At 43.1% G+C, this 23582-nt stretch overlaps 1 protein-coding gene across 1 annotated transcript; it reads right to left on the bottom strand.

The window, feature by feature from the left end:
- Window positions 1-751: 751 nt before the first annotated feature.
- Window positions 752-17916, bottom strand: si:dkey-21c1.1 (protein FAM104A-like). The gene is made up of 4 exons (XM_028819921.2): window positions 17667-17916; window positions 17179-17504; window positions 12824-12938; window positions 752-2788 (listed from the first exon to the last, which is right to left on the bottom strand). The coding sequence occupies exons 2-4, from the start codon at window positions 17193-17195 to the stop codon at window positions 2540-2542; spliced, it is 381 nt and encodes a 126-aa protein (XP_028675754.1). The 5' UTR covers window positions 17196-17504; window positions 17667-17916; the 3' UTR covers window positions 752-2539.
- Window positions 17917-23582: the final 5666 nt, after the last annotated feature.

Below are 23582 nucleotides of genomic sequence, written 5' to 3'. Positions count from 1 at the left end.
GGCAGCTCTATCCTTAGCATCCTTCTCCCAATATACTCAGCATCTCTCCTCTGCACAGGTCCAAACCAACGCCATCTCGCCTCGCTGACTTTGTCTCCCGACCTGAGCGGACCTTCTAATGTCCTCATTTCTAATCCTGTCCATCCTCATCACACCCAATGCAAAAATCTTAGCATCTTTAACTCGGCCACCTCCAGCTCTGTCTCCTGTGCCACCGCCTCCAACCCATATAACACAGCTGGTCTCACTACCGTCCTGTAGACCTTCCCTTTCACTCTTGCTGATACCAGTCTGTCACAAATCACTCCTGACACTCTTCTCCACCCAGCCTGCACTCTCTTCTTCACTTCCCATTACTCTGTACTGTTGATCCCAAGTATTTAAACTCATCCATCTTCACCAACTCTACTCCCCTCATCATCACCATTCCACTGACCTTCCTCTCATTCACATGTGTTCTGTCTTGTTCCTACTGACCTTCATTCCTCTCCTCTTATATCTCCACCTCTCCAGGGTCTCCTCAACCTGCTCCCTACTCTCGCTACAGATCACAATGTCATCAGCAAACATCACAGTCCATGGGGACTCCTGTCTATTAGGAATATAAGCAATAAAAAAAAAAACAAAGAATTGGTCAAAAAAGAAAGGAAAAAACAAAACACCAGGGGTAACCAATTAAAAACAAATTTTATTGAAGTTCCCATAATGGAAATCAAGAAAAAAAATAAAATAATCCAAAACTTTTGTTTTTCTCTCCAAGCTTAAAGCTAATGATGCACAGCTAAACTGCAAGAAACATTTCCCTCGGTTTTGTTACACCGACACACGCAAGTCGAAGTACACATGAAAACGACAACAAGGCGGACTTCAAGTGAATGACGACGACTCTACAAGACTGGAAGTCAGAAGTGCAATGGCACCCACAGTGCAGCTCGCTCTGAGCCCGAGCTCAGTTAGCCGCGGCCACTTGACACGAGGTATGGAGGCGTTCAGGTCGGTCCGCCAACACCGCACCGCATTTCTGGCCGCTGACCACAGACAAACATTCACCGTTAGGTCATACACTACCTACTGCAGTTCCAATGTACGGCAAATTTACTCCTTGAAGAAAAATAAAATTGTATGTTAAAAACGTACAGGCGACGTCCACAAATGTGTGCTGGAGGAATGAACCTTAAAGACGGATGTTGGGGAGGGGAGGCAAGTGAAACAAAGGCTGGGGACGTCCCGACTTCAACAATAGGCGACGACTCACAACTGAAGGTCTCCCTCTCTCTCCCCCCCCCCACCTCTCCTGCCATGTCAATGGCTACCACTCACCAAAACGCTCAAGTGCTGCCTGTGGGTTTCTCCAAAAATTATTAAAAAAAAAAAAAAAAAATCGTTTTACAGTGCTCTGGATTAAAAATGTAGGTAACGAGCAAATTTAGAGAAGCAAAAAAAAAAAAAAAGATGAGCAACTGCATCACTGGTTCCCTCTTTCTGGAGGGAAAAAAAAAATTGGTGGCATTTGACAACACCAAAAAAAACACAAAGCAGCCGGAATATCCACAAACGGTAGTGCAAAACGTGTGTCCTGTGGGCACGGTGGGCTGCAGTGCGGCTGAGTGACTGTGTAGCCCTTTAGCACGTCTGCTTATTGCAAAGCTCTAGAGGACACGTGGCTCTTAAGACTGCGGGCAGCCCCTCCGCCGCACACTTTGGCAAGTTGCAGTCTGTTTTGACAGTAAAAGACTCAAGTGCTAGCAGGTTGTCCTGATCGTTGCGTTCTTTGTGCTCTGGCTGGTGCAGTTTTTATTCATTTGTTTTTCTGTAAAATATAAGAAGCGGGGCAGATGGGTTATGGGGAATCTCCACAGCCTTACCTATGGCAAGGATTTGTAAACTCCTCGCTTTTCTTCATCCCAGTCCTACTGGCTAATCACACGCGACATGTTCAGTATGTTTTGTTTTGCTCAAGAACTGCGGTTCTGATTAACAAGAGAGAGGGGACTACAGAAGCTGCCAAGGGGGACGCTGGAGTTGGCCTTTAAACCAAAATCAAAGGAGAGGTGCTATTTGCCTTTTTTCGGGGTTAACAGACTGTAACACACCCATAATGACACTTTGCTGCTTGCTCTCAGGATGGACAGTGAGAACAAGTGTGGTGTAAACTAATAAGATTCATGTGCTCCATTTTTCATTATCAAAAATGCACTTGCGGATAATGGACATTAGGAAAAACACATACTGCAAACATTTTATTGACCCGCAGTCTCGCTATACACAAAACATCCCCCCCCCCCCAAAGCAAATGTGAAAGGGGGGGTGGAGGGTGAAAGTTGACCCCTCAAAAACAAAAACTGAAAAAAAAAAATTGCAAAACAAAGCAGTACTCAGGGAAACAATCTGGAAAAAGCCACATTACCAGAGGCCCTCGTGTGTCTTGGCAATCAAGGCGTGCAGTTGGGGGGGGGGGGGGTATGGGTTTGGGGGTGGGACACCGCCTCCCTCATCCCTTAGAGGAAGTCGAGCAGCAGAGGTGTGGCACTGAGGGGAGTCACGTGGTGCCAGGGTGGGCACGGCTCTGCAGACTGTGGAAGTGCGCCTCCCGCAGAATGCGGTTGATTCGTTGGTAGCAGTCCTGATCCTGCAGAACTGACTCTTCAGTAAAGTGCACAGAAAGAGAGGTAGCGGGGTTGGAAGTCCCTGGATTTAAGAGCCCTCCACCTCCTCCCGCTTCTGCAAACTGACTGCTGGCGCCAGGACACTCGGGGCTGCTGATGGCGCTGCTCTCGCTGCTTGAAGACTAGAAAGGAAGAAAGAAAGAGAAAGAGAGAAAGAGAGAGAGAGAGGAGAGTTAAAAAGTGCAAACAATTGAAGTGACGTGCTGGAAGTCGACGGCCATCCAATGACGTGCTTCTTAACTCCTCTGCCACAAATGAGGGCTTCCTCACTGCATGCACATTTTTCAACATGTCCTCAGTACACATTCTATAAAGTCTTTCAAAATGATGAATAGCCAGGGAGACAGGCAAGAGTTCACAATCCAGCGGGGATTTTCTAAAAAACCCACATGACTGCATCCGTAGCAAAGTACCGTGGGCTTCATTTGTTTAGAAGAGTAATGTCCAACCTGCGGCCCCGGTCAGCCAGCATTGCAGCCTCACAAGATCGTAAACATTTTAACGTATTTATGCACATTTTTGCAACACATTCCGTGACTCAATAGCATGGACAAAGTTTATATACACACACACACACACACACACACACACACACAAAGTGAAGAAGCCGTAGGGCAAAATAATGCAATTTCGAGTTTTAGAGGGAGACGAGCTAAAACGTAACATTTGAAATCCTGGTCTTTCTTCCAGTCTGCAGTAGTCCACAGCCCTACTCTGTCCTTTAATTGAATGGCCCCGTCAAACCTGCAGCACAAAGTTCTCTCTTCTAGCTGAAGCGGACATTTGCTTTTTTCGACCTGCACGGTTAACCTGTGCTGCGAGGCCCCTGTGATCGCGCAAGCGGAGGACCCTCAGGATTGTGACTTTGGGTCTGCCCATCTCTTCCTATCAGAGTTTCTTCCACTTTTTCAATCACCTTTGGATTGTGTAGAACAACACTGGACTCGTGGATGATCTTTTTTTTTTTTTGGCAAATTCTCTAAATGAAAGGCCTACACTTCAAAGGGTAATGAGCGCTCTGTCTCACTTCATTTGTTAATTGCCCTTTTCTTGCCATGAATTGCTGGACGATTGTCCAAGTAGTACTGGTGTAGTAACACAGTCTGTTCCAACTCTGCTTTAAGACATGCAGAGGGGTTTTAAGTAAACCACACAAGAGGGTGCAGACCTATAAATACCTGGGAGTGCAGCTGGATGATAAATTAGACTGGACTGCCAATACTGATGCTCTGTGTAAGAAAGGACAGAGCCGACTATACTTCCATAGAAGGCTGGCGTCCTTCAACATCTGCAATAAGATGCTGCAGATGTTCTATCAGACGGTTGTGGTGAGCGCCCTCTTCTACAGGTGGTGTGCTGGGGAAGCAGCATAAAGAAGAGGGACGCCTCACGCCTGGACAAACTGGTGAGGAAGGCAGGCTCTATTGTAGGGATGGAGCTGGACAGTTTGACATCTGTGGCAGAGCGAAGGGCGCTGAGCAGACTCCTGTCAATCATGGAGAATCCACTGCATCCGCTAAATAGTATCATCTCCAGACAGAGGAGCAGCTTCAGCGACAGACTGCTGTCACCGTTCTGCTCCACTGACAGACTGAGGAGATCGTTCCTTCCCCAAACTATGTGACTCTTCAATTCCACCCGGGGTGGTAAACGTTAACATTATACAAAGTTATTGTCTGTCTGTTATACCTGCATTGTTATCACTCTTTAATTTAATATTGTCTTTATCTGTATGCTGCTGCTGGAGTATGGGAATTTCCCCTTGGGATTAATAAAGTATCTATCTATAAGTAAATGTATTTAACAAAGACACCTCTGGAGCACATCAGGCAAGATGCGTTTCCTTGCCCTGTACTCGCAAATGTGCTAATACTTCTTTGTTCGGATGAAGCTTTTGTAGATATGAACACAGAGTGCAGGAGCATCTTTATCATCTAGCTGATAGCATGCACATTATACACAACAACATTTAGTTAAAGTGGTAAAACAGAATGACCTAAACCTGCATAATGGAATATGTGCTCACTCCTGAGATTCAACTGAGAGGCTGCTTCCTAGAGATGGGTCTCCATACTTTAAAGCAGACAGACAAGTCAGAATATAGCGCCTTTGATACATTGGTAATTTTATTACTTCCTTTCAAGGATATGTTGCTGCATTTCACAGACGGAAACAATGCTGGCTTATTTATCACAAAGCAATCTCGTGACCCAGAGAGACCAATGGGCTAAAGGGTTACTAAAAGATTTATCTGGGTCCAAGTGATGGGGGCAGCAGTCTGCGCAAAGATGCCCAGACCTGCCCCCAAAAACAACACATCTTCCAACTCCTCTGGAGGGAAACCGAGGCGTTCCGATACCAAATGGAAGATGTAATCTCCCCAGTGTGACCTGGCTCTCCTCCTGGTTGGTATCCTATCGGACACCCAAACCACCTTAACCGTCTCCTTTCAAATGTCCCTATAAAAGAAAAGCCAACCCTGGGCCAGGAACACCACAGAGTTTCTAGTTAAGGCTTTTCTTAGGACCATTTTCTTAACCCTTAAACCGCCGGAACCGGCTATAGTCGGTTCCCAATGCAATTTGCCAACATGCAAAGAAGTATATTCGGCAAAGTACATTTGTTGAACTCCGCAACCGGCTAAAGTCGGTTTCCTGTGCAAGCACGCCAGACCCAAGTATATTCGCCAATGTACATTCATTGAATGCCGCAACCCGCTATAGTCGCTTCACAGAGCAATTTGCCAGCACGCCAGAGCTGATCAGTCAGGGCCGTACGTTCGGGGAGCAGCCAACTCACGACCCGGCAGCACGGCAGCCTCACTGTCCCTGGGATTGAGCCAATGCACTAGACGAGCCTGCCAGCGTCAGCGCTTACCTCTGTGTGCTCACGTCCAGCCAGTTCAAACGCAGTTGGCTTGGTGACTTACTGAATTTCAGCAATGGCGTCAGTTGCACCTTGCACATAATAATTGATGTTCCATTAAAATTTCACTCTCTTTGTGAATTGTAACGTTTACTTAAAAAGTGCCGCAAAAAAGTATTTGGCGTCCAGGGGTGCATTAACCCCCAAGTATGTGGCGGTTTAAGGGTTAATTTATGTCAGTCCCTGCTACTTAAAACTTTGTTTAGTTAAATGGCTGATTCAGGTTGGGCTGTAAACTTCAGAAACCGATGATAACCCCAGGCATTTACTTGTCATCAAAATTTAGGAAGATGTATGCCGATTACAGTGAGGAACACAAGTATTTGAACACCCTGCGATTTTGCAAGTTCTCCCACTTACAAGTCATGGAGGGGTCCGAAATTCCCATTGTAGAGACAGACAGAATGTAAAAAAAAAAATTCAGGAAATCCCATTGTATGATTGTCCTGCGGTGGGTTGGCACCCTGCCCGGGATTGGTTCCTGCCTTGTGCTGGCTGGGATTGGCTCCAGCAGACCCCCGTGACCCTGTGTTTGGATTCAGCGGGTTGGAAAATGGATGGATGGACATTGTATGATTTGTACAGAATTTATTTGTATTGCACTGCTGCACATAAGTATTTGAACACCTCAGAAAATCAGTGTTAATATTTGGTACAGAAGCCTTTGTTTGCAATTACAGAGGTCAAACGTTTCCCGTAGTTCTTGACCAGGTTTGCACACACTGCAACAGAGATTCTGGCCCACTCCTCCACACAGATCTCCTCTAGATCTGTCAGGTTCCGGGGCTGGCGCTGAGCAACACGGAGTTTCAGCTCCCTCCAAAGATTTTTCAATTGGATTTAGGTCTGGAGACTGGCTAGGCCACTCCAGAACCTTGATATGCTTCTTACGGAGCCACTCTTTGGTTATCCTGGCTGTGTGCTTCGGGTCATTGTCATGTTGGAATACCCAGCCACGACCCATCTTCAGTGCTCTGACTGAGGGAAGGAGGTTACTGCTCAAAATCTCACAATACATGGCCCCATTCATCCTCTCCTTAATACAGTGCAGTCATCCTGTCCCCTTCGCACCCCCCAAAGCATGATCTTTCCACCCCCATGCTTCACAGTAGGGATGGTGTTCTTGGGATGCAACTCCTTTTTCCTCCAAACACGGCGAGTGAAGTTTAGACCAAAAAGTTCTATTTTGGTCTCATCTGCCCACATGACTTTCTCCCATGCCTCCGCTGGATCATCCAGATTGTGATTGGCAAACTTCAGACAGGCCTGGACATGTGATGACTTGAGCAGGGGAACCTTCCGTGCAATGCGTGATTTGAAACCATGACGGCATAGTGTTCTACCGACAGTGACCATTGAAACTGTGGTCCCAGCTCTCTTCATGTCATTGACCAGCTCCTCCTGTGTAGTTCTGGGCTGATTCCTCACCTTTCTTATCATCTGTGATACTCCACGAGGTGAGATCTTGCATGGAGCCCCAGTCCGAGGGAGACTGACATTCGTCTTTAGCCTCTTCCATTTTCTGACAATTGCTCCAACAGTTGATCTATTTTCACCAAGCTGCTTGGCAATTGCCCCGTAGCCCTTTCCAGCCTTGTGGAGGTCCACAATTTTGTCTCTGGTGTCTTTTGACAGCTCTGTGGTCTTACCCATGGTAGTAGTTGGAGTCTGACTGACTGTGGGGTGGACAGGTGTCTTTAAAGAGCTCAGACAGGTGCTACTAATTAAAATTAGTAAGTGGAGTAGAGGTGGACTTCTTAAAGGCAGAGTAACAGGTCTTTGAGAGCCAGAATTCTTGCTGATTGCCAGATGTTCAAATACTTGTGTGCAGCAGTGCAATACAAAGAAATTCTGTACAAATCATACAATGGGATCTCCTGAATTTTTTTTTTTTTTTTACATTCTGTCTCTCACAGTGGGAATGCACCTACAATGGGAATTTCAGACCCCTCCATGATTTCTAAGTGGGAGAACTTGCAAAATCACAGGGTGTTCAAATACTTATGTTCCTCACTGTATGTGGCTTTGTGTGCAAACACATTCTACTCAGGTGCTTCTTGCTTTTATTTCAACTTGCTAATTGTTATATTATTTTTTCATAAGCAAGTAATTAACATGCCAACTGCTCACTGGCTAAGCATTTTGTGTTCCTGGTCAGCACTAATTGTCTCACTTCATTAGATATTAAAAAGGATAAATTCTGTACTTTTTTTTTCTTTTCTTATTTCTTCACAAACATGGCATATGTGCATTTGCCACATGAAACTGCATTATAAAGTTGGTTTCTAGAAGAAGAAGAAAAAAAAAACAACCCATAGCCTACATCTCACCAAATATGTCCTCTCTGAAACAACTGTGAAGTTTTAGGAAAAGAAATCACGCCTTCCATTTTTCTGAAGCAGGTTTGTGACGACAAAAGGAAACTGGAAATCATTTTGTCACGTATTCCCGGTGCTATTTCTCTCGAGGTAAGGACACATTTTTGTTTCCTGTTGTGTGACATACCAGTGGCCTTTCTGAGAGGGGATCTCACATAAACAGGGAGGTAAATCAACACGATCTTAAGCACATGGCACAAACAGTTTCCTGTCAATTTGGTCTTTTGAGAGTAAACCACAAATCCACATGAAAGTTTGTTATTAAAGAAATGCTGATGGAGTATTTTTTTTTTTTTTTTTTTTTTTTTTAAATGGCTGAATCACAATGTTGATTGTTTTTTTTTTTTTGAGTTTGAAAATGACACGTATAAACTATTTTTCAGTGTGTGCGCAATCTCAAATCGTGGATCAATGCTCAACAACTTTGGCTAGAAAAGTGGCAAGCTTTTTGGCTTTGGTTTCCCAAGTGTCCCATGCGGCTCTATTACAAAATACCAGGGAGGTATTTTCCGTACGTCGCTTAAATCATCCGAGATCAGATGTCTCATCTTGGATGAGTTAATGCCGGTGAAACACATCCGGGATAAGTCGGTTTTTCAAACGCAGCCGTGTAGTAGATTAGTCTAGCTGGATCTAATCATCCGAGATGAATGCGCGCGCCCGCACTGATTGAAAAGCCCCAATATATTGAGTCTAGGAAACATGATCAGCAAGTAACAAAATGACGAAAGAACGGGCGCATTTTTTTTTTTTGTCCACACAAGCGGAGCAGGAACCTTTTATTCAAAGGAAATGAAGAATTTCAAGATTTAATATGCACAAGGGGTTACACTGCAAAAGCAGCCAAAACCAGAAAAGACTGCTGGCAAAAAGTGGCCGACAAATTAAACACTAAGTAGTGTGCACTGTACTTACTGAATGCAGCGTTTCATTTCCTATGTGTCAGATTAATTATTATTTAATATGTCATAATTCCAGATCAAACGTGAGCACAAGGAGAACACGGGAACAGGTTAAAGTGAAGTACAAGAATATACTTCAAACTGGTAAATATTGGTATATAACTATTTAAAGAATTGTTGACATCATATATATTATAAAAAAAAACATTGATTTTTAAAGCTAATAAGAAGGCAGACCAACAAAAAACAGGTGGAGGTCCACGCAGTCCAGACCTAACCCCTGCAGAAGAGTTGGCTATCCAGCAAAATGCCCATCGCCCTGTTTATGAGGGCACTCTAGGGGGAAGCTACTCTCCAGAACCAGTGGCAGGATGCAGTGGTCACTTCATTTCAGGTAAAGGATGGTCATTGCATATATCTGTCCTCAATGTGTACCATAGGTAGGTTCCATATAGCCCTTTTTTTTGTTGGGTCAGTTGCAGGGAATGTCATATCCCTTGAACCTGTGTCTGACCAACGAGATACTGACGAAGGTCAAATATTTGATGAACACACTGTGATTATTCATCAGGAGTAGAGGTACATTTTCCAAATAATGTTTGATCAAACTCCACTGTCATCAGTCCCATGTGCCCCAATCACATTTGGAAATCCTGGGTAATGAGAATGTTAGGCCGATTGTGAGATTCTTTATGTGGGTGTTTTTGCCCGTTTATTACCTACCTGCAATGGCATGAAATGCCTCTTTTATTGTCTGCACACGCAGGTGTCCAGGAAACACAATGAAAACCTGAAGGAAATATTTCAGAGCCAAACAGACTTTATGAATTGCCTGGCAAACTGCACTTTTAGATATACTGTAGGCAATGTGGAAAATCTATAAAAAAGTGCCGCTTGCAAAAAACCTCAAAGCAACACATACTGTCTGTGTGGATGTGAGAGCCCGACTTCGCCGAGTTTGACTTCGAATATAAGGTCCTAATAAATTTTTGAGGTACAATATTCCCCCTCGGCTAAAGCGGTATCTTTCGAAAAGAATTTCCTCTGGGAGCAATAAAGGATCTTGCCGATCACGCAAAACCCTCTCTATATGAAATTCTCGTCTTATAATTTGTGCACCGATATCAATGGGTTGCTCATTCATGAACGGTGAAGCCATGACTGAATGAATTCCATGCACGGACACTGATTAAGTGTGTGAGCTAATCCTTATTTACATCGGAGCAGGTCTGAGGATTTGGATGTGCTGCTATGACAACACATCCAGCAAGAGTTTCGAAAAACCGACAGATCCGGGATCAGGCCAAATCGTCAACAATTACATCTGGCTAAACGAGTAATCCAGGTACGAAAAATACCCCCCAGGGCTGGAATGTTTTTTTTTTTTTTGATTTGCAGAAAATGCTCAACTTTAGAACACAATTTTACATGGCAAATGCATAGTTACCATGTTTTTTTTTTTTTTTTACTAAGTAACTTCAAAAAAAACTTACTCGTGTTGCATAATAAATACTCACGTCATCAAGTCGTATGCTCACAATGGGTGAGACGCATGCATTTTTTGCTAGTACAGTGATCCCTCGCTATATCGCGCTTCGTCTTTTGCGGCTTCACTCCATCGCGGATTTTAAATGTAAGCATATGTGAATATATATCATGGATTTTTCACTGCTTCGTGGATGTCTGCGGTCTACAGTACGTGTGCTTCCTTAGTTGATTTGCCCATTTGAATTCAAACAAGGGACGCTATTGGCGGATGGCTGAGAAGCTACCCAATCACAGCATGCGGTTAAGCTCCTGGGTGCTGTGCTAACTCTCGAGCGTCTCGTGACCATTCTACGATTGGCAAAAGATCTCCAGACATCAGTTGAAGAATGGGACCCGCTAATGATTGGTTCTTTGCAATTTAAAAATGCTCTTGACGGCGCCATGGAAGCGTATAGGAACCTCTTTACACAAATGAAAAAGCAGCGCCAGCAACTGCCCTTCACGATGTTCCTTACACGCAAAACACTGCCTAGTACGCCTTCAGTGGAAGACGACGACGGCGGTGCTACACAGTCGCCTGAAGAGGCTCCTTTAGAACAGCTGTGACAGTGCAGTAAATGTCATCGTTATCTGACAAGTTGGTGAGTACCCAAAACTATTTTTCTATGTACTTAGTACATGTATGTACGTTTATTGTAACTGTGCACACATTTTATACAATTTTTTTATTACATTGTTGGTATTTATTGTCGGTGGCCTGTCTATCGTAATGGCTGTAACAAATGTGATATCGGAGACGCTCTACAGTATCTTTAAAATAACATTTTGGTTTTATGTACAGCACTTACAGGTTATAGATTTTTCACGTATTTTTATATTACGTACTCAATTACAATATGTCTAAAACTATCACATATTAAATAAAACTCCTCAATGATATACGATACGTATGTTTGTGAATAGTATATAAACTATGTTTACATACATAATTTCAACGAATCTTACCTAATAACTAAGAGAATATAAAGGGTTTATGCTGTATAACTGTACGGGGAATATTTATAAACCATGTGGGAGAGTTTATAAGGACTTAAAATATATAAAAATAACCATATAAACATATGGTTTCTACTTCACGGATTTTCTTATTTAGCGGGTGGCTCTGGAACGCAACCCCCGCGATGGAGGAGGGATTACTGTATCGTTAAATGAATACTTCCGGAAATAATCCGAGTAGTGCACACAGAGAAAGTGAATTTACATGGGAACTGAAGACAAGACTCTTCACCAATGAATGCCAGGGATCTTAACTCACTCAGACTCTCAAACTGAGGTACTGGGTGGAGGTCAGAGGGTGCTGTGGATTGAAGCCAATTGTGAATGATTTTTAAACTCTTACCAAGAGCATCCATATAGGTCTATTTTCTGAATCCAGTTAAACTGTAGGGTGACCAGACATGGCAAGATTATACCAGTTACACAAGGACAGTAACTGGGGTGGGATTTACACATGGAGATGTGAGACAGCAGATATAACAACCGTGCCACCTTGCCACCCAACTTGTATCTAAACTAAAGCTGCAAATCCTTTTAAAATGGGTAATGAAGGAAAAAGCCTCAAGGCATCTTCTGTCCATTCATTAGATGATCCCACGTACTCCATCACAGAGAAAACCTAGGGGGACGTGTAAAGAATGTGGAATGTGTGCACACACAAATAGGGCTATGAGTCACCAAAGCAACACAGTGCAGTCTCCATAACGTAATGGGTATCTCATACAAATTCCTCACGCAGACAACCAACAGGTGTGAGATTCTAGCACAGGAAACTGTGTATGTGAAGCAGCAGTGCTAACCACATCACCATCCTACTGTCAACTTGGACTCTCGTGCATAACATCCACTCACATTTACTCACCCATCCCACCTTACTCGAACAAGACGACTTAGAACCGGGCAAGCGACCTCACCCTTCTGACTCAAAACCCCCTTTCTGGACACAAGAATAAACCTGGAAGATTTAAGAGACCTCTTCTGCTGTGGTTTCCAACCTGAGCTTCTGCTAGATCTTATGAACCAAAGGAAGACTGCTTGAGATGAAGAAGTGTGGGTGAGAACGGTAATTAAAAGGCTATCATCAGAGCTGGAACTAATCCGGAGCAGGATGCCAATAAATCATAGAGCACATTGCTGCACACACCCATACTTATACTCATTAAGAGCTACCCACCAACCTAACCTGCATGCTTTTTCACATGTAGGATGAAAACTGGATCACCCAGAGAAATCTAAAAAGAATGTGACTTTGGGAAGGGAAAAAAAAAAAAAAAAAAACCAAACACACTCCAGAAGCAGCCTCTTAATTGAATATTTCAGCATGAACCTGCCGCCAGTGCTGGTCTTCCAACACCCCTACTGGTGCTTTTGGCTACCACAATAGTACCATGTCCTGTGAATGACATACCTCAGAGTCCCAGGCATCCCGGCCCACTTCTGGGAGTAAATGATTACTGTTGCTGCTTCGCTTTGGCTGCGGGAGGAGCTGGTGGTCTTCATGATCACAGCTGCGGGGACGCTTCCTGTGGGTGCAGAAGGATGTCTTTTAAGATATTGTGCAGACTGTTTATTGTCACATTTCCAGAAGAAAGCTTTAAAGCAACTGTCAAGTCCAACAGCTTTCGACCAAGTGCAGTACAGTTACTTCCACTTATTGGCAAAGTCAAGTACAGTGACTGTGTCCGAGTTGCAACTGGGGGTCTGCTGTGGAGGTCAAGACTAGTTTTTATATACAGCACCTGTGCATAGGGCACTCTCTTCAGAGGCATTTCAAAGGTGAAACGCCATTACATCCATCCATCCATCTTCCAACCCGCTGAATCCGAACACAGGGTCACGGGGGTCTGCTGGAGCCAATCCCAGCCAACACAGGGCACAAGGCAGGAAACAATCCCGGGCAGGGTGCCAACCCACAGCAGACGCCATTACATCTCAGCAATATTAGCAGCATTACCAAGTGCCATCACGCCATCAAGGCTTTACTGGATATAGCACCACCGGGAACATGAGGAACTGCGAGACTTGTCCACATTTACACAATACAAGTACTGACAGATGAAGTGACTCAGGATCACACCACAAGGCTGTTGTAAAGCTGGATGCATTTTATTTAAATAACTATTGTTCCTGTCCTGCGGTGGGTTGGCACCCTGCCTGGGATTGGCTCCAGCAGACCCCCGTGACCCTGTGTTCGGATTCAGCGGGTTAGAAAATGGATGGCTGGATGGATAATTATTGTTCCTTAAAAGTTCTGAAATTAACAGAGCTTACCTCATCCATACCTGCTTGTCTTTGGTTCACAGTGGAACAAAAGAAATTAAAATAGCTTATGTCTTACCTGTTATACAAAGACATTCCAAAAAGGCATGGCAAGGCATTACTGGAACCTTTTAAAAGCTATAATAAAATAAATGACTTGTACTAATTCTTCATATATTTTAATGATTAATGCAGGGATCTTCAATCTTATAATCTTTCGTTTGGTCATCTTGTACGGAGAAAAGAACTCCATTGTTATCACTATGCATGGAAAAAGATAGAAAGGAAGGGAGTAGCAGCCTGGGAAAGTAAGAAAGAAGGATGATCAACATAAAGGCCATCTCCAAAGAGCCCGATGTTCCTGTGCTGCCAATATTATCAAGAGTTACAGTTTTAAGACTCATACAAACTTAGCCGATTTCCCTGCAGGTGGCCGCAAAAGGAAAAATTTAACCATGACTGAAGAGAAAGGCTATCTTTAAATGGTGAAGCAGAACCAAGGAGGGGGGAAAAAAAACTTCAAAAAATGGAGTTTCAAAATTAAGGTGGCAGCAGTTTCATGATGCACATCCACCTCGGACTAACTTACAATGGGCTCCACAATAGGAGACCCCACTTCTAAAAGAGAGAGATAAACACAAAAAAGCCCAACTGGAGTTGGGCAAAAAGAATGTTGCCCTTCTGGAAGAATCCCCCCCCCCCGTCCAAAGGACAACGAGAAAAACCAAGAGCTTTTTGGTAAATCAAGCTAAAATCTATGTGCACAAAAAACAAAGCCTTCAAAATATCACTGAGCCTCCTCCATGAGTTACTTTTCTTTGAGGTTACTTTGCTGCCTGGGCGCCCTATTCTGGGCATGGTGGAGTAAAACACACAGCCCAGACTCTGAAAGCTGTGTCTCAGCCTCACCCGCCACGGGGCTGCAACAAGATAATAACCCAAAGTTTTTAAATTGTTAAACAAAATCAAAACATCTTTGTCAACCTTGCCTGAAAAATGTGTGAGAATTCACAGTTACACCCATCAAGAGGGGCACTTCAGTGTGCAGACAAATTGCACGTGGATTTCAACTGTACCCAAAAATGGGCGAGAAGAAACATTACACTTTCTAAACTGAACTGCTGTGACACCTGATCTAAATCCCAGTGAACATCTGTGGAAAGAATTGAAAGTCACAGGTGGGAGAAGGTGGCCATCTAACCCGAGAGAATTGGAACGGCATGCTCAGAGGGAACTGTTCAAAATTACCAGCCAGCAAATCTAGAAATCGCACGTACCCGACGGCAGTCATTTTCTCCAAAGGCTATTCTACAAACTAATAGGTTGAGAGCACCAAATTTGTGGCCATGTCATCATGAGTAGTTTTATTACCCCCCCCATAAAAGGTTTCAAGTGTCGGTCTAGTTGGTATGCCTCTATCAATCCAACAGATGATGTATCACACACAGTTCTAGAATAAAATGAATTACTAGAATATGTGTGATGCATCATCTGTTGGAATGACAAATGCAGTGCATGAATTACAAAATACTGTCCAATAGATGGTCCCCTGCAAAACATGGAGGTCAATGTGGATTACTTAAGATTTCACCCTTCTTTAGACAGGTAGCACAGCTACTTGAAAATAATATGGAAGGTCATAACATCAAAGCCCAAGTTTCTGTTCTACTAAAAACTTTGGATACCAGGTATTTTTGCTCAGAGAACATGTGTGTATTTTTAATTCAAGAAATGCGATCAATTTTGACAAGATCTGGCCATTCAGTCCAACCAAGTCTGCCAATCGGATTTCCTTAATTTCCCAAAATAACATCAAACCAGGATTATAAACTCCTCGCTACAACACTTCTTGGGGACTTGCTGCATGTATCTATGGTTCTCTATACCAAGAAAACATCTAAAATTTGCATACAGTTTGCAGTTAGCACATTTTCAGCTGTGTCTGTGTTCTTGTTGAAGAATTAAAATAACTGGGATGCACCACACTAATGCATCTCAGTTTTATACACTTGTTAATCTAGATTTGCTTAAACTGTAAATGAAGTACCTGTACTTCTGTCCACACCTACTAACAGTGTGTTAAGATGTAAAATACAAGAATGCATATTCTACAATATGGATGCCAGCAGTGTTAGTTTTCCAAGCTGAAAAACACCAAAAGCCACTTTAGAAACTCAGCACATTTTCTCTTGCATACACGTTGAGCATAGGCAGGTTAAGTGATCCATTCAGGGTCACCCAGCATATTTGACATATGGGCCTGTGACAGTGCACAGTGGTTTCCAGTAGTAAACACCTACAAGTTTATCACATCATGATAATGCAGGATGAGAAGCAGGGGCAGTGACTCACAAAGGGAGCCATTTATGGATGCAGATTTTATTTTTTCATTTCATGTTGCAGCCATATATAGGCAGGCAGTACAGCACCTATGTTAAGGGTTTGGACTTCAAACCATGTTACTGACATGGTGTGCCCATGAGCAAGTCACTTCACCTGTATGTGTTCCAACTGGGGGGGGGGGGGGCACAAAAAGAACTGTAACCAATTGTATCTCAACAAGCGACAATAGTCACCTACCCATTCTAAGCCATATTACAAGCGACAATAGTCACCTACCCAGCCAAAGCCATATTACTGGGGCAATGAAACAGTTTCCATATTAGTACAATGCTTTATTAATATAACTGAATCAGAGTTGTATATAGAAAGTGGTTCACTGAAATTAACTTTTTACACAGTGCCTTTCAACATTGAATATCAATCTAAAGCACCAAAATATTTTAATATGTGCTGTAGCAGGTGATGATATTCACACACTTACTCACACGTGTCCACCGTACATGCCAATACGGCCTTAACGCTAAAGTGCAGACACTGCCAGCTACACTATGCCACTGTGGCGTTGCCATTTACTTCTCTCAATGGAAACATGCACACCTAAATCAACGTGCTGCAAATGAAGCCATGTTCATAAATAAATTTTGGAAAAACAAACATATCATCTGTTCGAGGCTTCTCTTACTTTTTTTTTATGGCCACATGAGACTCGGAGCAAACAAACTTGTGCTTTCCAGTCCATTATTCACACACCGTTTTTCCATTGTAGTGTCCCGGGAGCCATAACATTTCCTGACAGAATTTGCCGGAAGGCAACAACCAACCCATTGACAGGGCCCCCAGTCCAACTATTCCAATTACAGAAAATACGAATTTCACTGTTCTGACAAAAAGTAAAACGAGTACTTTTCTTATATGTTCACATAATACATTCACGACTTGACATTTCTAGAATAATAAGTAAAATGTTAAGAAACGGCAAATTACCCGTTAGTTCTCAACCTTAACAAAGCCCAAACGGTAGCACAAACTTTTTTCCTGCTTCAATTTTCCCGAAAGACAGTAAATTTCGCCATTTCTACGACCTTTATAGTAAGAACAGTACAAAACGCTTAAATAAAACTTGGTCCGCGGAGGAAGGCACTTTAAATAAGGTACTCTCACCTGTTTTCGGATAACATGGAGCCACGGTCTCTTTTCCAGCTCAAGCACTTCTTTGTACGTGTGTCATAAACGGAGTTATATAAAGGGAAGCCCCGGTCCAGCCTGATGATTACTCATATCTTGGTCATCGCGTTGCTGTTGCCCGCCTGCCTGGCCGCTGGGCCCCGGTTTAACATTATGCTGGTAACTTCAATACGGCGTCTGCCTCAAGAGTGGACGGCCAATTCGCAAACTATTCGGGTATTCCAACGGCCTCCTCCTCCTCCTCTTTTTCTTCTTCGTCGTCGTCGTCCCCTCTTTTTGGTTTTGTTTTCGGTTTCCTTCAACTGACACAAAACAAAAGCATCAGCTCAAAGTCGAACGATTGTTTGGCACTCTGCGTTTTTTTTTTAACTCTAAAAAGCATAAAAAAAACCCCGACATGCAACACCAGTTCGTCCGAACACCCCACCCCGCACAAAAAAGGCAGCTCTGCCTGTGTTGCCTACCGGCAGGAACAGACTACTCTCTTTTCGCTTCTATTACCCTCCACCAATTCTTCTAGCAGTTTCCACTAAGTGAATAAAACGACTGTCAGATATTTAGCTGCTGTGTTTTCCTTCTGTTCAATCCGCACACCCCCACGTACACACTAACAATTCCGCAGCTCTAAGGGTTGGTTGACTGACTGCCTGACTCTGGGCGGCTGTACTGCTGCGCCTGCTGTTTACATGCCAGCACGCAGGCGCACTACGCTCACAAATGGCACGTAGGACCCCGCAAAGGCACACCGGATACAGGCGGGCCGCGGGCAGCTAAATGGAATACTAATATCTTGACAATGAGTGTTAAATTCAGGCGCGCGGAGAACACCAATAAGAGTGGGTCCTGCATGTGTAGTTATTGAGGCTAACAACACAATAGAAAGCAAAAGTCGTTAATACAATTTATTGAGTCTATTCTTTCGGACAGGTAACAGTTTATATACGTAAAGGAATACGTAACTGTCATGTGATTTCCAGTAGCCATCCCGGTCAGATGGAAGCCTCTGGTACCAGAAGTCGCAAGGGAGCCGCACAGCATGGGAGTGTATGGTGTCGGCAAAGCTGGCACACATTTCAGTAACATTACAGTCTTAACCCGCTTAATCCTAGTCAAGTTCGCGGGTCTTGTTCAGAAAGCGGGCGCCATCTCCTTCTCGTTGTTTGTTTTAGACTGACCAACCCCTACTACAAACCCTGAAGTTAAAGTTCGTGGGGGTAAGGCCAGGTACACCAGGGTCCCAAATCTTAAAAATTTGGCGTTGGTGCCTAATCTTAAAATAGTGTAAGGGTGCCTAATGTTAAAAACAAGTGGCGTTTTTGGCGTCCGCTTTCTGAACAAGAGTCCAAGTTCGCCAGGGCCCAGAACAACAACAGAAACTTAATGCTGGATCTCTGAGATGACACCATTTACCAACCCGTGTATCCAGTTCAGGATCGCAGGGTGCCACGTACCCCCAGTGAGGAGGAGTGTATTTAAATATACCGTGCAAAGTGGCTTTGGTTAGAGTTTATGTTCAGGAGAGCCTTTTAACAGTCGTCTGCAAACAAAGCATATTTCATAAATGCAGTTATGCAACTAAAAAAAAACATTTTTTTCCACAATACTCCAGGATGATAACTGTATTTTAGCAAATCACGAATATTTAATCTTGCAAACATGCAATCTGTCTACTACTGTATATAATAAAACAATACTCTGTGTATGCCTTCGAGCAATCTGATTGGTCAGTTCCACTTTGGTTTCTCAGTCAAACGAGATCGAGAGAGGAAGCAATGGCCAAGAGAAGTTCAGACACACACAATGATACTGAAGAAAAGCAAATGAGGAACACTGAGGGTACAAATAGGAGGAGTTTATTTCATTGATGGAGGATTCCCTTCTCATAACGTGGAAACAGCCCTCAATCAAGCCAGGAGTAGACCTCATAACATCTACTCCAAGACAAACCCCAATAATAAAACTGGTTCCTCCAATTCCACCCTAACAGCTCATTAAACAAAATGTCTCCATTGTGCAGACCAATCCTTCCACAGGAGCTTTTTATGCTAGTCCTACCTTGATCTCCTTCCACTGACAGCCTAACCTGTGCAAACATCTCGTTCGCAGCTCACTTCACAGAGGAGAGCCACATTCATCACCAGGCACTTCACACTGTAACAGCAGCACTGTGTCACTTGCAAAAACAGTCAGTTCTTGATATTCACAAGGGTTACGTTCATGAAAAATGCAGAAACATTAAGTTGCAGTGGGATGCCACCTCGGGGGGGGGGGGGGGTTGTTAAAGGGGAGATGGGGCTGGGTACCTTTGCCACTCAAGGCTCAGTAATGATCCTTCCACTGTTTCACCCTCAGAAACCTTGTGATGGCTTTTACTTTCTCTATAGTCAAATTTGATCATCTTCTAGGTGCTCCGCCAGAGGCCATGAGTGACCACTGTGGGGCTGATCTGAGGACCTCACTAAGTCATCCAATCAGTAGTAGCAAGAGGCAGTGGGCACACAGGGCAGAGGCAGCTTCTGTAACCCTATAATGGAAATAGCAGGTTCAGAACATTAATGAATGTTTACCAGGGTGGACCTTAAAAAGATCCTGGCTCTGTACTTTTTGGTTTCCTCACACTTGACAGTCCAGACTTACATTGAATGTATAACGTGACCTATAAGCCAAAGGTCTCCCAAGCAAAGCCACTTAATCCACTTTTTGGACTAATGCCCATACAAGACCAAATGGCCAGATTACTTTTTTTTTGTGATCAAACTTTTTATTGAAATATAAAGCAAACACTTTAAAGGGAAACATAAGTCATTCTGACAGGAGTTACAATAGCGTGCCCATTCTCAGTGCCCACCCTCCGGCCTACAGCCCCATAGCACAACTCAAGCCCGCTACATAAGTTAGTGACAAGAAAAGAGTAAAAGGGGCCCATGAGGACCAGTAAGCCTATGAACAGCACAGCATCGACCCCAGTAAGAAGATGATAATGATGATGAAGAAGAAGAAGAGGAGCTAAAGATTGCAGTTGCAGCCAAACTAGCACTACCATGTCCATCTATTTATCGTTACGAGAGTCAGATGCCTCATTGCTCCTTGCTGCTGACAACTACAAAATGATCAGAGTTAAAAAGGAAGACCTCCAGCCAGCAAGGCAAGGGCAGCTTTAGTGGTGATTGTCCCCAACAGAAACAGCCACTGTTGGAAAACAGATAAATGAAATGAGGAAAAGTCTACAAGCAGGAACATCCATCCATCCATCCATTTTCCAACCCGCCGAACCCGAACACAGGGTCACGGGGGTCTGCTGGAGCCAATCCCAGCCAACACAGGACACAAGGCAGGAAACAATCCTGGGCAGGGTGCCAACCCACCGCAGAACACACACAAACACACCAAGCACACACACTAGGGCCAATTTAGAATCGCCAATCCACCTAACCTGCATGTCTTTGGAATGTGGGAGGAAACCGGAGCGCCCGGAGGAAACCCACGCAGACACGGGGAGAACATGCAAACTCCACGCAGGGAACCCAACTGCGAGGCAGCAGCGCTACCCACTGCGCCACCGTGCCGCCCAGCAGGAACATTAAGGGAAGAATTCTATTTCTATTATTAGATTTAGTGATTACTCTTTTGGTAACTGTGTAAAACAAAAATATTAGTAAATTTAATGGTAAAAATACTGTAAATGGTGAAAGTAAAATAATTTTTCTGAATAAAAGTAAAAATAATAAAAATAAATAATAAATAAAAATAAATAAAATAAAATAAAAATAAAATAATAAAATAAATAATAAAAATAAAAATAAATAAATAAATAGAATAAAAATCAATATTTCTCTACCTTCAAAATATGCTACATACCGTTTAATGATAAATTACAGTTACACTAAAAAAAACTTAATTTTACAGTGTCAAACTGTTAAATAGCGAAGGTAAATACAGTAACTGTAAAATGTAAAACGCAGTTTCAGTAACACCGAAGTCACGATATTTGCATAAGGACACGCCCCCTTGTACCACGTTGTTCCTGCTGAACAAAGTCAGCTGACTTATTTTTCCCGGCGTGCTGAAGGTTTGTTGAGGTTACGGAAGCTGATTTATGGTGGGTTGTATTCGATAAGCCGGCATACCTGTAAGACACCACACACCACAGAAGCAAACTTTACTTCTCGACCAGACAATGTGCCATAACATTCTTAAATACTGAATTCTTTTGAATGTGTATAATTAAATAAGACCTGCTTGGTGTTGGCTGTTGTTAGATAACTGATGCAGACGGTGTACTGGTGTTTGATCCGGTGGTTTATTGATTGGCATATTTATTACACTGCGTGGATATCAGGTTATGGTTAAACGTTCATATCTAATGGAATGTGCTGGAAAGAAAAAACAGTTAAGTTATGCAGTAGACCTAAAAATATTGCCATCTTATAAAAATATTATCACCTTATTGGTTGCAATTCTGGCAACCACAGCTGCCAGTTTTATACCGTAAATATAACATTTTTTTTTAAGTATATACCGTAGACCTAAAAATAACGTCACCTTCTTTTTTACGGTAAAATTTTGGCAATCACAGCTGCCAGTACTTTACCGTAAATTTAACATTCTTCTTTTACACTGTATGGTTTCTGAATTTATAAGCTAAAATGCTACTTAGCAGTAAGTAATGTATGTTTGATTACAGATTGTACAATATTTAGATGCTGCTCCTGAGCCACAAGTCACCACTTTTGTGACAATTGTTCTTTGTTTGATTGTTCTTAAAACAAGTAATAAACAGGTCATTCTTGCATTAGAATATAAAGCAGTTAATATTTTGATGCTATCTCATGCTCTATCATGCTTTAAATCTATTGCACGGTAAATATTGAACTGAAGCTTGACTTAAAAAAAAATATAGGCCTATATATGTCACAAATCAAATCGCAATATCCGTCAGAAAAATCTAAATCATTCAGCCCAAGTATGCACAGCGGTTTTAATTTGTGTATCTTGTACGTTTTTAATTTTTAAACAAAACGTAAAGGTGTATGTCTTTGGACTGCTAGCATTTTGAGACAGTTCGTATGACCTACCCAAACCTCTGCTGGCCACGACCCTGACATACCTTGGTGAATTATACAGTGGCATAAAAAATGTTTCCCTGGGCCACAGCAAAATATGTAGACAATAAATATAGCAATACGAAGTGGTGGGTAACTTTACATAAGGTAATGTAGAACGCAGGAACAATATTTGTTCACATTCACAAGCAACAATCACTGATGACAGGAGATATCAAGTGGACAAGGAATGCAGAAAAGAACAGATACTGTACTGTACGTGCCTGTGATGGGGGGCTCGCGCTGGGACAGGGGGTGGGAGACATTGTGTTCAGGAGCCTGACTGCCAGTGGGAAGAAGCTGTTGTTCATTCTAGCAGTCAGGCAACCTTTTAGTGCGGACACAGGCAAATCACTAATAAGAAACCACTCACAGCAGTGCGGTGTTGCATCGTAACAAAGTACCAGGGTGACGCAGGGTAACGGGAAATTTTGGAACTAAGTGTTGGCGACCCTGTGGCGTCGGCAGTTGCTTGGGACCAATGCGACTTCGTTTAGAACACCTTGCCGTTAGTTATAATGGAGCTGTGCATCCATCCAACAATGATGGATGGATTAAAAGCCAGAAGTCTGTATGACCATCAGCATCAAGTGACTCAGTGAGAACCCCAACTACAAAGAGGACTCTTTCATTTATGTTAGGTAGAATACTCAGAGGGGACTGGGCAGTCTCGTGGTCTGGAACCCCAGCAGATTTTAGTTTTTTCTCCAGCTTTCTGGAGTTTTTTTTTTCTGTCCACCTTGGCCATCGGACCTTACTCCTTTTCTATGTTAATTAATGTCTTATTTTGTCTTTTATTTTTCTTTTCTTCATTATGTAAAGCACTTTGAGCTACTTTTTGTATGAAAATGTGCTATATAAATAAATGTTGTTGTTGTGCGCAACGAGCGTTCGCTGTGAAAGCCTTTTATAAGAATGGTGATCGTGTGACTGCTGCGCAAAGGGAATTTCGGCGTCTTGGGACCCTTAGGCCGTCATGATCGTGTCCGGTCTCCTCATGCGATTAACACATGGGTGCGTAATTTCGCAGAAACTGGTCCAGTCTTAAAAGAAGAAGTCCCCAGGTGGAGCCACTGCGCATACCGCCCGACAGTCGATGGCAGCTATTCGACGATTGTTTAGAAGCACGTCATTTCACGCAACGGTGACATTCCATGACCTCCGAGATCCCCAGATCTCACTGTTGGTGACTTTTTTTTTTCTGTGGGGACATCTTAAAAACCAAATGTACCGTACACAACATGCAACCATTGTTGAACTAAAAGGAGAATTGAAGAG

The sequence above is a fragment of the Erpetoichthys calabaricus genome, chromosome 14 (assembly GCF_900747795.2).
Source record: "Erpetoichthys calabaricus chromosome 14, fErpCal1.3, whole genome shotgun sequence".
NCBI classification, from domain to species: Eukaryota; Metazoa; Chordata; class Cladistia; order Polypteriformes; family Polypteridae; genus Erpetoichthys; species Erpetoichthys calabaricus.
Note: the sequence above shows the minus strand (reverse complement) of the source record. Positions and strands in the feature narration are given on the sequence as shown.